This window comes from Echiichthys vipera (genome assembly GCF_963691815.1).
Source record: "Echiichthys vipera genome assembly, chromosome: 1".
Taxonomy (NCBI): domain Eukaryota; kingdom Metazoa; phylum Chordata; class Actinopteri; order Perciformes; family Trachinidae; genus Echiichthys; species Echiichthys vipera.
This window is the reverse complement of record NC_139826.1, coordinates 37,514,552-37,528,730: the sequence shown is the minus strand read 5'-3', so window position 1 is coordinate 37,528,730 and position 14,179 is coordinate 37,514,552. Positions and strand designations below refer to the sequence as shown.

The window sequence follows — 14,179 nt, the reverse complement described above, 5'->3', positions numbered from 1 at the left end:
CCTCTTCCTGGAGTGAACACAGCTTGATAACCCCTCCCTCCTCTGCTCTCAGACAGCCAGCTCCACTCTGAACTCCACTTATTTCCTTGTTCCCTCCCCTTCAAGTCTAAACTTTGAACATGGGTGTGACCTGATAGGCCTCACTGACTGCTCACACACCTTGAGATAAGAGCTCAGACTAGTTTCACTGCTGAGGAAGAGAAACTCACACAGGCGTCGGCACTGAGAGGTGAAATGGCGCAGAAAGGAGTTCAGCTGGACCGGGAAACCTTCTCTTGTTCCATCTGTCTGGATCTCCTGAAGGACCCGGTGACTATTCCCTGTGGACACAGCTACTGCATGAACTGTATTAAAAGCTACTGGGATGAAGAGGAGGGGAAGAAAACCCACAGCTGCCCTCAGTGCAGGCAGAGCTTCACACCGAGGCCTGCCCTGCTGAAAAACACCATGTTAGCAGTTTTAGTGGAGGAACTGAAGAAGACTGGACTCCAAGCTGCTCCTGATGATCACTGCTATGCTGGACCTGAGGATGTGGGATGTGATTTCTGCACTGGGAGGAAACTCAAAGCCCACAAGTCCTGTCTCTTCTGTGTGGCCTCTTATTGTGAGAAACACCTGCAGCCTCATTTTGACTCAGCCCCATTCAAGAAACACAAGCTGGTGGAGCCCTCCAAGAAGCTGCAGGAGAACATCTGCTCTCATCACGATGAGGTGCTGAAGCTGTTTTGCCGTACCGATCAGCAGTGTATCTGTCTTGTGTGCGTTATGGATGAACACAAAGGCCACGACACAGTCTCAGCTGCAGCAGAAAGGAGCCAGAGGCAGAGAGAGCTGGAGGGGAGTCGACTAAACATCCAGCAGAGGATCCAGGACAGAGAGAAAGATGTGAAGCTGCTTCAGCAGCAGGTGGAGGCCATCAACCGCTCTGCTGATAAAGCAGTGGACGACAGCGAGAAGAGCTTCAGCGAGCTGATCCATCTCATGGAGAAAAGACGCTCCGATGTGAAGCAGCAGGTCAGATCCCAGCAGGAAACTGAAGTGAGTCGAGTCAAAGAGCTTCAGCAGGAGGTGGAGCAGGAGATCACTGAGCTGAAGAGGAAAGACGCTGCGCTGGAGCAACTCTCACACACAGAGGATCACAACCAGTTTCTCCACAGCTACACCTCACTGTCTCCACTCACTGAATCTACATCCAGCTTCGAGATCCGTCCTCTGAGACACTTTGAGGACGTGACGGCGGCTGTGTCAGAAGTCACAGAGAAACTACAGGACGTCCTGAGAGAGAAATGGACAAACGTCTCACTGACTGTGGCTGAAGTGGATGTTTTACTGTCAGATCCACGAGCAGAGCCCAAGACCAGAGCTGACTTCTTAAGATACTCACGTGAAATCACACTGGATCCAAACACAGCAAACAAACGTCTGTTATTATCTGAGGGGAACAGAAAAGCAACATGCATGAGTGAAGAACAGTCTTATTCTGATCACACAGACAGATTCACTGAATGGCCTCAGGTCCTGAGTAGAGAGAGTCTGACTGGACGTTGGTACTGGGAGGTGGAGTGGAGAGGAGCAGTTGATGTAGCAGTCGCATACAAGAATATGAGCAGAGCAGAGAGATTTGGACTCAATGACAAATCTTGGATGTTATATTGTGACAACAACAGTTATAACTTTTATCACAAAAGAGTCAAAACTCCCGTCTCAGGTCCTCGGTCCTCCAGAGTCGGAGTGTACCTGGATCACAGTGCAGGTGTTCTGTCCTTCTACAGCGTCTCTGAAACCATGACTCTCCTCCACAGAGTCCAGACCACATTCACTCAGCCTCTCTATGCTGGACTTGGTATTTATTATTTTAACTCTGCTGCTGAGTTGTGTAAAGTCAAATAGCCGATTCTTGTGGCAGCTCTTCACACAGACATCAGCTGTCAATCAAACATTGTGGGTGGTACTTTGATAATAATAATAATAATAAAATAAACTTAATTTATATTGCATTCATCCAAACACAGATCCAAAGTTCTTCACATAAAAGGAGAAAAGAAAAGGACAAACCAAAAAAATAGGAAAATAACAAACGTATAATAAAAGAGCAACACACAAATAACAAAATGTTAAAAAAGAAACAGAATCAGGAGCAACTGGGAGGGCAATGTGATTTAAAGTTTGTTTTTATCTTAGATTTAAATTAAGACACTTTTTTCTGATACTAACTCAATATTTTAAGATATAAACGTATTATTTTTGTGATGGTAACTCATTATTTACTGATATTTACTCATTTTTAATACGTTTTTCATCATTTTTGAGACACTAACTCAATATTTTAAGATATAAACGTATTATTTTTGTGATGGTAACTCATTATTTAGAGATATTTACTCATTTTTAAGAAGTTTTTCAATAATTTTGAGACTCTAACTCAATATTTTAAGATATAAACGTATTATTTTTGTGATGGTTACTCATTATTTAGAGATATTTACTCATTTTTAATAAGTTTTTCATTATTTTTGAGACTCTTACTCAATATTTTAAGATATAAACGTATTATTTTTGTGATGGTTACTCATTATTTAGAGATATTTACTCATTTTTAATAAGTTTTTCATTATTTTTGAGACACTAACTCAATATTTTAAGATATAAACGTATTATTTTTGTGATGGTAACTCATTATTTAGAGATATTAACTCATTTTTAATAAGTTTTTCATTATTTTTGAGACACTAACTCAATATTTTAAGATATAAACGTATTATTTTTGTGATGGTAACTCATTATTTAGAGATATTTACTCATTTTTAATAAGTTTTTCATTATTTTTGAGACACTAACTCAATATTTTAAGATATAAACGTATTATTTTTGTGATGGTAACTCATTATTTAGAGATATTTACTCATTTTTAATAAGTTTTTGATTATTTTTGTGATACTAACTCAATATTTTAAGATATAAACGTATTATTTTTCTGATGGTAACTCATTATTTAGAGATATTTACTCATTTTTATTAAGTTTTTCATTATTTTTGAGACTCTAACTTAATATTTTACGATATAAACGTATTATTTTTGTGATGGTAACTCATTATTTAGAGATATTTAGTCATTTTTAACATGTTTTTCATTATTTTTGTGATGGTAACTCAATATTTAGAGATATTTACTCATTTTTAATAAGTTTTTGATTATTTTTGTGATACTAACTCAATATTTTAAGATATAAACGTATTATTTTTGTGATGGTAACTCATTATTTAGAGATATTTACTCATTTTTATTAAGTTTTTCATTATTTTTGAGACTCTAACTCAATATTTTAAGATATAAACGTATTATTTTTGTGATGGTAACTCATTATTTAGAGATATTTACTCATATTTACTAAGTTTCTCATTATTTTTGAGACACTAACTCAATATTTTAACATGTAAACGTATTATTTTTGTGATTTAACTCATTATTTAGAGATATTTACTCATTTTTAATAAGTTTTTCATCATTTTTGAGACTCTAACTCAATATTTTAAGATTTAAACGTATTATTTTTGTGATGGTAACTCATTATTTAGAGATATTTACTCATTTTTATTAAGTTTTTCATTATTTTTGAGACACTAACTCAATATTTTAAGATTTAAACGTATTATTTTTGTGATGGTAACTCATTATTTAGAGATATTTACTCATTTTTAATAAGTTTTTCATTATTTTTGAGACTCTAACTCAATATTTTAAGATATAAACGTATTATTTTTGTGATGTAACTCATTATTTAGAGATATTTACTCATTTTTAAGAAGTTTTTTCATTATTTTTGAGACTCTAACTCAATATTTTAAGATATAAATGTATTATTTTTGTGATGGTAATTCATTATTTAGAGATATTTACTCATTTTTAATGTTTTTCATTATTTTTGAGACTCTAACTCAATATTTTAAGATATAAACATATTATTTTTGTGATGGTAACTCATTATTTAGAGATATTTACTCATTTTTATTAAGTTTTTCATTATTTTTGAGACACTAACTCAATATTTTAAGATATATATGTCAGCTGGGATCGGCTCCAGCCCCCCGCGACCCTGACAGGGACAAGCGGTTGTAGATGAATGATGATGATGATTATCAATAAGGAGCTCATTGATTATTTTCTTTTACGTAGAGGAGATTCTTGATGAAGTGAATCTGAACATGAAATCGTTGACTTTACTGATGGAAGTTTATATGATGATTAAAGACACATGAACAAAGTCTTTTCTTCTTGTCTTCATTGCAGAGTTTCATACCAAGCTGATGGAGAGAATATGAAACTGATATGAGAGAATAAGTGAAACTGTCATGAACCGTTCAGGTATAACACAAAGGTGGACTCAGATGCAGACACGGACAAAATAAAGTTACAAATAAAACGTTTAATGAAACAAACGGAACAAACGCAAAAACACTACAGATGTACAAACACAAGACTAACTAAACGAACACGGGAATACAGGAACGGGGAGACGACGGGAGATCGGGAGACGGACGGGAAAACGGGAACACGGGAAACTACGGAGAGAAAAACAGAACACAAACACGATTAGTAAGTTTACAACGGGGAGCGTGAAAATCACTACGAGAAAGGGGATGCCAGTCCGGGGGGGAATAGTTTTACCAAGGTTGGGTCGACGACGGTGCTACGCTGCATGCCTGTCAGCTTCAGGCTTTTAAGGTGTTGGTGTTATCAGCTAACAGGCTGCAGCTTTGGGGGAACGCCTACCGGACCTACTGACAGACAGGGGGAAGCACATGCAGGGAGACGCAGACAGAGGGAGACAAACACACACAAGACAAAGGAGAGGAGGGCACTGACAGAACCAGATCTTGACAGAAACGCCACAACGTACAGCGTTCCTGTTCAGAGTCGGTCTTCCTTTCAATCCTTTCAACTGTGTCACAGAGAAATGAGCAGAGTTTTCTATCTAACATTGTCTTTGTGCACTTAGTCAAGAAGAAGAAGAAGAATTCCTTTTTTATTTATCCCGCAAAGGGAAATTCAATTTTCTCCACTGTTACTACTACTACTGTTATTATTATACAGGTAACTCAATGTTAAGAGATACTATTTATTTTTTATACACTAACTTAATAGATAGAGAAATAGATATTAAAGTATTGCTTTGAGATAGTCCAACTTATTATTTTGAGATGCTAAATCAATATTTTAAGATATAAACTTGTTATTTTTGAGATAATAACTCATTATATAGAGATATTAACACATTTTTAATAAGTTTCTCAATATTTTTGAGATATAAACTCAATATTTTAAGAAATAAACTTGTTATTTTTTGATACTAACTCATTATATAGAGATATTAACACAATAGTTTTGACATACTGACTCATTTGTTTGAGATATTAACTCAATATTATGAGATACTATTCATTTTTTATACACTAACTTAATAGATAGAGAAATAGATATTAAAGTATTGCTTTGAGATAGTCCAACTTATTATTTTGTGACACTAACTCAATATTTTAAGATATAAACTTGTTATTTTTGAGATAATAACTCATTATATAGAGATTTTAACTAATTTTTAAAAGGTTTATCATTATTTTTAAAATACTTACTCAATATTTAGAGATTTTAACTCGTTTTAAATAAGTTTCTCAATATTTTTGAGATACTAACTCAATATTTTAAGAAATAAACTTATTATTTTGTGATACTAACTCATTATATAGAGATATTTACTCAATAGTTTTGACATACTGACTCATTTGTTTGAGATATTAACTCAATATTATGAGACACTATTCATTTTTTATACACTAACTTAATAAATTGAGAAATAGATATTAAAGTATTGCTTTGAGATAGTCCAACTTATTATTTTGTGATACTAACTCAATATTTTATAAAATAAGATTCTGAATTTAACCTATTTTCTTCAACAACACTTAAAAGACTTCATTATTATTATTATTAATATTGTTATTAATATTATTATTATCATTCACTTAATTACAAGAAGAGTTTACCCCCTAAAAGTTTTTAAATGAGAAATGATCTCTACTGTAAACAAATGTTAAACACAGTATTTCTCTCAAAGCGCTCCTCTTCCTGGAGTGAACACAGCTTGATAACCCCTCCCTCCTCCTCTGCTCTCAGACAGCCAGCTCCACTCTGTCCATTTATTTCCTTGTTCCCTCCCCTTCAAGTCTAAACTTGAACATGGGTGTGACCTGATAGGCCTCACTGACTGCTCACACACCTTGAGATAAGAGCTCAGACTAGTTTCACTTTTGAGGAAGAGAAACTCACACAGGCGTTGGCACTGAGAGGTGAAATGGCGCAGAAAGGAGTTCAGCTGGACCGGGAAATCATTTGCTGTTCCATCTGTCTGGATCTACTGAAGGACCCGGTGACTATTCCCTGTGGACACAGCTACTGCATGAACTGTATTAAAAGCCACTGGGATGAAGAGGAGGGGAAGAAAACACACAGCTGCCCTCAGTGCAGGCAGAGCTTCACACCGAGGCCTGCCCTGCTGAAAAACACCATGTTAGCAGTTTTAGTGGAGGAACTGAAGAAGACTGGACTCCAAGCTGCTCCTGGTGATCACTGCTATGCTGGACCTGAGGATGTGGGATGTGATTTCTGCACTGGGAGGAAACTGAAGGCCCTCAAGTCCTGTCTCGTCTGTCTGGCCTCTTATTGTGAGAAACACCTGCAGCCTCATTTTGACTCAGCCACATTCAAGAAACACAAGCTGGTGGAGCCCTCCAAGAAGCTGCAGGAGAACATCTGCTCTCGTCACGATGAGGTGCTGAAGATGTTCTGCCGTACTGATCAGCAGTGTATCTGTCTTGTGTGCGTTATGGACGAACACAAAGGCCACGACACAGTCTCAGCTGCAGCAGAAAGGAGCCAGAGGCAGAGAGAGCTGGAGGGAAGTCGACTAAACATCCAGCAGAGGATCCAGGACAGAGAGAAAGATGTGAAGCTGCTTCAGCAGCAGGTGGAGGCCATCAACCACTCTGCTGATAAAGCAGCGGACGACAGCGAGAAGAGCTTCAGCGAGCTGATCCGTCTCATGGAGAAAAGACGCTCCGATGTGAAGCAGCAGGTCAGATCCCAGCAGGAAACTGAAGTGAGTCGAGTCAAAGAGCTTCAGGAGGAGCTGGAGCAGGAGATCACTGAGCTGAAGAGGAAAGACGCTGAGCTGGAACAACTCTCACACACAGAGGATCACAACCAGTTTCTCCACAGCTACACCTCACTGTCTCCACTCACTGAATCTACATCCAGCTTCAAGATCCGTCCTCTGAGATACTTTGAGGACGTGACGGCGGCTGTGTCAGAAGTCACAGAGAAACTACAGGACGTCCTGAGAGAGAAATGGACAAACGTCTCACTGACTGGGACTGAAGTGGATGTTTTACTGTCAGATCCACGAGCAGAGCCCAAGACCAGAGCTGACTTCTTAAGATACTCACGTGAAATCACACTGGATCCAAACACAGCACACAAACATCTGTTATTATCTGAGGGGAACAGAAAAGCAACATGCATGAGTGAAGAACAGTCTTATTCTGATCACACAGACAGATTCACTACATGGCCTCAGGTCCTGAGTAGAGAGAGTCTGACTGGACGTTGGTACTGGGAGGTGGAGTGGAGAGAAGGAGTTGATGTAGCAGTCGCATACAAGAATATGAGCAGAGCAGAGAGATTTGGACTCAATGACAAATCTTGGAGGTTAGATTGTGACAACAACAGTTATAACTTTTATCACAACAAAGTCAAAACTCGTGTCTCAGGTCCTCGGTCCTCCAGAGTCGGAGTGTACCTGGATCACAGTGCAGGTGTTCTGTCCTTCTACAGCGTCTCTGAAACCATGACTCTCCTCCACAGAGTCCAGACCACATTCACTCAGCCTCTCTATGCTGGACTTGGTATTTATGTAAACTCTGCTGCTGAGTTGTGTAAAGTCAAATAGCCGATTCTTGTGGCAGCTCTTCACACAGACATCAGCTGCCAATCAAACATTGTGGGTGGTACTTTGATAATAATAATAATAATAATAATAATAAAATAATCTTAATTTATATTGCATTCATCCAAACACAGATCCAAAGTTCTTCACATAAAAGGAGAAAAGAAAAGGACAAACCAAAAAAATAGGAAAATAACAAACGTATAATAAAAGAGCAACACACAAATAACAAAATGTTAAAAAAGAAACAGAATCAGGAGCAACTGGGAGGGCAATGTGATTTAAAGTTTGTTTTTATCTTAGATTTAAATGAAGACACTTTTTTCTGATACTAACTCAATATTTTAAGATATAAACGTATTATTTTTGTGATGGTAACTCATTATTTAGAGATATTTACTAATTTTTAATAAGTTTTTCATTATTTTTGAGACTCTAACTCAATATTTTAAGATGTAAACGTATTATTTTTGTGATGGTAACTCATTATTTAGAGATATTTACTCATTTTTAACATGTTTTTCATTATTTTTGAGACTCTTACTCAATATTTTAAGATATAAACGTATTATTTTTGTGATGGTAACTCATTATTTAGAGATATTAACTAATTTTTAAGAAGTTTTTCATTATTTTTGAGACACTAACTCAATATTTTAAGTTATAAACGTATTATTTTTGTGATGGTAACTCATTATTTACAGATATTTAGTCATTTTTAAGAAGTTTTTCAATATTTTTGAGACTCTAACTCAATATTTTAAAATATAAACGTATTATTTTTGTCATTGTAACTTATTATTTAGAGATATTTACTCATTTTTAATAAGTTTTTCATTATTTTTGAGACACTAACTCAATATTTTAAGATATATATGTCAGCTGGGATCGGCTCCAGCCCCCCGCGACCCCGACAGGGACAACCGGTTGTAGATGAATGATGATGATGATTATCAATAAGGAGCTCATTGATTATTTTCTTTTACGTAGAGGAGATTCTTGATGAAGTGAATCTGAACATGAAATCGTTGACTTTACTGATGGAAGTTTAAATGATGATTAAAGACACATGAACAAAGTCTTTTCTTCTTGTCTTCATTGCAGAGTTTCATACCAAGCTGATGGAGAGAATATGAAACTGATATGAGAGAATAAGTGAAACTGTCATGAACGGTTCAGGTATAACACAAAGGTGGACTCAGATGCAGACACGGACAAAATAAAGTTACAAATAAAACGTTTAATGAAACAAACGGAACAAACGCAAAAACACTACAGATAAACAAACACAAGATTAACTAAACGAACACGGGAATACAGGAACGGGGAGACGACGGGAGATCAGGAGACGGACGGGAAAACGGGAACACGGGAAACTACGGAGAGAAAAACAGAACACAAACACGATTAGTAAGTTTACAACGGGGAGCGTGAAAACCACTACGAGAAAAGGGGACGCCAGTCCGGGGGGGAATAGTTTTACCAAGGTTGGGTCGACGACGGTGCGGCGCTGCATGCCTGTCAGCTTCAGGCTTTTAAGGTGTTGGTGTAATCAGCTAACAGGCTGCAGCTTTGGGGGAACGCCTACCAGACCTACAGACAGACAGGGGGAAGCACATGCAGGGAGACGCAGACAGAGGGAGACAAACACACACAAGACAAAGGAGAGGAGGGCACTGACAGAACCAGATCTTGACAGAAACGCCACAACGTACAGCGTTCCTGTTCAGAGTCGGTCTTCCTTTCAATCCTTTTAACTGTGTCACAGAGAAATGAGCAGAGTTTTCTATCTAACATTGTCTTTGTGCACTTAGTCAAGAAGAAGAAGAAGAATTCCTTTTTTATTTATCCCGCAAGGGAAATTCAATTTTCTCCACTGTTACTACTACTACTGTTATTATTATACAGGTAACTCAATGTTATGAGACACTATTTATTTTTTATACACTAACTTAATAGATAGAGAAATAGATATTAAAGTATTGCTTTGAGATAGTCCAACTTATTATTTTGTGATGCTAAATCAATATTTTAAGATATAAACTTGTTATTTTTGAGATACTAACTCATTATATAGAGATTTTAACACATTTTTAATAAGTTTGTCATTATTTTTAAAATACTTACTCATTATATAGAGATTTTAACTCATTTTTAATAAGTTTCTCAATATTTTTGAGATATTAACTCAATATTTTAAGAAATAAACTTATTATTTTGTGATACTAACTCATTATATAGAGATATTAACACAATAGTTTTGACATACTCACTCATTTGTTTGAGATATTAACTCAATATTATGAGATACTATTCATTTTTTATACACTAACTTAATAGATAGAGATATAGATATTAAAGTATTGCTTTGAGATAGTCCAACTTATTATTTTGTGATACTAACTCAATATTTTATAAAATAAGATTCTGAATTTAACCTATTTTCTTCAACAACACGTAAAAGACTTCATTATTATTATTAATATTATTATTAATTCTATTATTATCATTCACTTAATTACAAGAAGAGTTTACCCCCTAAAAGTTTTTAAATGAGAAATGATCTCTACTGTAAACAAATGTTAAACACAGTATTTCTCTCAAAGCGCTCCTCTTCCTGGAGTGAACACAGCTTGATAACCCCTCCCTCCTCCTCCTGCTCTGAAACACAGCCAGCTCCACCCTGAACTCCACTTATTTCCTTGTTCCCTCCCCTTCAAGTCTAAACTTTGAACATGGGTGTGACCTGATAGGCCTCACTGACTGCGCACACACCTTGAGATCAGAGCTCAGACTAGTTTCACTGCTGAGGAAGAGAAACTCACACAGGCGTTGGCACTGAGAGGTGAAATGGCGCAGAAAGAAGTTCAGCTGGACCGGGAAATCATTTGCTGTTCCATCTGTCTGGATCTACTGAAGGACCCGGTGACTATTCCCTGTGGACACAGCTACTGCATGAACTGTATTAAAAGCTGCTGGGATGAAGAGGAGGGGAAGAAAACACACAGCTGCCCTCAGTGCAGGCAGAGCTTCACACCGAGGCCTGCCCTGCTGAAAAACACCATGTTAGCAGTTTTAGTGGAGGAACTGAAGAAGACTGGACTCCAAGCTGCTCCTGATGATCACTGCTATGCTGGACCTGAGGATGTGGGATGTGATTTCTGCACTGGGAGGAAACTGAAAGCCCTAAAGTCCTGTCTCTTCTGTGTGGCCTCTTACTGTGAGAAACACCTGCAGCCTCATTTTGACTCAGCCACATTCAAGAAACACAAGCTGGTGGAGCCCTCCAAGAAGCTGCAGGAGAACATCTGCTCTCGTCACGATGAGGTGATAAAGCTGTTCTGCCGTACTGATCAGCAGTGTATCTGCTATCTCTGCTCTGTGGACGAACACAAAGGCCACGACACAGTCTCAACTGCAGCAGAAAGGAGCCAGAGGCAGAGAGAGCTGGAGGGGAGTCGACTAAACATCCAGCAGAGGATCCAGGACAGAGAGAAAGATGTGAAGCTGCTTCAGCAGCAGGTGGAGGCCATCAACCGCTCTGCTGATAAAGCAGCGGACGACAGCGAGAAGAGCTTCAGCGAGCTGATCCGTCTCATGGAGAAAAGACGCTCCGATGTGAAGCAGCAGGTCAGATCCCAGCAGGAAACTGAAGTGAGTCGAGTCAAAGAGCTTCAGGAGGAGCTGGAGCAGGAGATCACTGAGCTGAAGAGGAAAGACGCTGCGCTGGAACAACTCTCGCACACAGAGGATCACAACCAGTTTCTCCACAGCTACACCTCACTGTCTCCACTCACTGAATCTACATCCAGCTTCAAGATCCGTCCTCTGAGACACTTTGAGGACGTGACGGCGGCTGTGTCAGAAGTCACAGAGAAACTACAGGACGTCCTGAGAGAGAAATGGACAAACGTCTCACTGACTGGGACTGAAGTGGATGTTTTACTGTCAGATCCACGAGCAGAGCCCAAGACCAGAGCTGACTTCTTAAGATACTCACGTGAAATCACACTGGATCCAAACACAGCAGAGAAACATCTGTTATTATCTGAGGGGAACAGAAAAGCAACATACATGCGTGAAGAACAGTCTTATTCTGATCACACAGACAGATTCATTGGATGGCCTCAGGTCCTGAGTAGAGAGAGTCTGACTGGACGTTGGTACTGGGAGGTGGAGTGGAGAGGAGAAGTTTCTGTAGCAGTCGCATACAAGAATATGAGCAGAGCAGAGATATTTGGCAACAATGACAAATCTTGGATGTTAGTTTGTTACAACAAAAGTTATAACTTTTATCACAACAAAGTCAAAACTCGTGTCTCAGGTCCTCGGTCCTCCAAAGTCGGAGTGTACCTGGATCACAGTGCAGGTGTTCTGTCCTTCTACAACGTCTCTGAAACCATGACTCTCCTCCACAGAGTCCAGACCACATTCACTCAGCCTCTCTATGCTGGACTTGGTATTTATTATGAAAACTCTGCTGCTGAGTTGTGTAAAGTCAAATAGCCGATTCTTGTGGCAGTTCTTCACACAGACATCAGCTGTCAATCAAACATTGTGGGTGGTACTTTGATAATAATAATAATAATAAAATAATCTTAATTTATATTGCATTCATCCAAACACAGATCCAAAGTTCTTCATGTAAAAGGAGAAAAGAAAAGGACAAACCAAAAAAATAGGAAAATAACAAACGTATAATAAAAGAGCAACACACAAATAACAAAATGTTAAAAAAGAAACAGAATCAGGAGCAACTGGGAGGGCAATGTGATTTAAAGTTTGTTTTTATCTTAGATTTAAATGAAGACACTTTTTTCTGACACTAACTCAATATTTTAAGATATAAACGTATTATTTTTGTGATGGTAACTCATTATTTAGAGATATTTACTCATTTTTAATAAGTTTTTCATTATTTTTGAGACCCTAACTCAATATTTTAAGATATAAACGTATTATTTTTGTTATGGTAACTCAGTTATTTAGAGATATTTACTCATTTTTAATAAGTTTTTCATTATTTTTGAGACTATAACTCAATATTTTAAGATATAAACGTATTATTTTTGTGATGGTAACTCATTATTTAGAGATATTAACTCATTTTTAATAAGTTTTTCATTATTTTTGTGATGGTAACTCATTATTTAGAGATATATGCTCATTTTTAATAAGTTTTTCAATATTTTTGAGACTCTTACTCAATATTTTAAGATATAAACTCATTATTTTTGTGATGGTAACTCATTATTTAGAGATATTTACTAATTTTCAACAAGTTTTTCAATATTTTTGAGACACTAAGTCAATATTTTAAGATATAAACGTATTATTTTTGTGATGGTAACTCATTATTTAGAGATATTTACTCATTTTTAATATGTTTTTCATTATTTTTGAGACTCCAACTCAATATTTTAAGATATATATGTCAGCTGGGATCGGCTCCAGCCCCCCGCGACCCCGACAGGGACAAGCGGTTGAAGATGAATGATGATGATGATTATCAATAAGGAGCTCATTGATTATTTTCTTTTACGTAGAGGAGATTCTTGATGAAGTGAATCTGAACATGAAATCGTTGACTTTACTGATGGAAGTTTATATGATGATTAAAGACACATGAACAAAGTCTTTTCTTCTTGTCTTCATTGCAGAGTTTCATACCAAGCTGATGGAGAGAATATGAAACTGATATGAGAGAATAAGTGAAACTGTCATGAACGGTACAGGTATAACACAAAGGTGGACTCAGATGCAGACACGGACAAAATAAAGTTACTAATAAAACGTTTAATGAAACAAACGGAACAAACGCAAAAACACTACAGTTAAACAAACACAAGACTAACTAAACGAACACGGGAATACAGGAACGGGGAGACGACGGGAGATCGGGAGACGGACGGGAAAAGGGGAACACGGGAAACTACGGAGAGAAAAACAGAACACAAACACGATTAGTAAGTTTACATCGGGGAGCGTGAAAACCACTACGAGAAAGGGGACGCCAGTCCGGGGGGGAATAGTTTTACCAAGGTTGGGTCGACGACGGTGCGGCGCTGCATGCCTGTCAGCTTCAGGCTTTTAAGGTGTTGGTGTAATCAGCTAACAGGCTGCAGCTTTGGGGGAACGCCTACCGGACCTACAGACAGACAGGGGGAAGCACATGCAGG

At 37.6% G+C, this 14,179-nt stretch overlaps 2 protein-coding genes across 2 annotated transcripts; both read left to right on the top strand.

The window, feature by feature from the left end:
- Nucleotides 1–228: 228 nt before the first annotated feature.
- LOC310945484 (tripartite motif-containing protein 16-like) lies at nt 229–1,890 on the top strand (the record flags this gene model as incomplete). Its single annotated transcript, XM_083911582.1, has 1 exon — nt 229–1,890. The coding sequence occupies exon 1, from the start codon at nt 235–237 to the stop codon at nt 1,888–1,890; it is 1,656 nt and encodes a 551-aa protein (XP_083767708.1). The 5' UTR covers nt 229–234.
- Nucleotides 1,891–6,350: 4,460 nt separating this feature from the next.
- Nucleotides 6,351–12,506, top strand: LOC310952114 (uncharacterized protein; the record flags this gene model as incomplete). Its single annotated transcript, XM_083920615.1, has 2 exons — nt 6,351–7,967; nt 10,782–12,506. 2 exons carry the CDS (start codon nt 6,351–6,353, stop codon nt 12,504–12,506), a joined length of 3,342 nt encoding a protein of 1,113 aa, XP_083776741.1.
- Between the last annotated feature and the right edge of the window lie 1,673 nt (nt 12,507–14,179).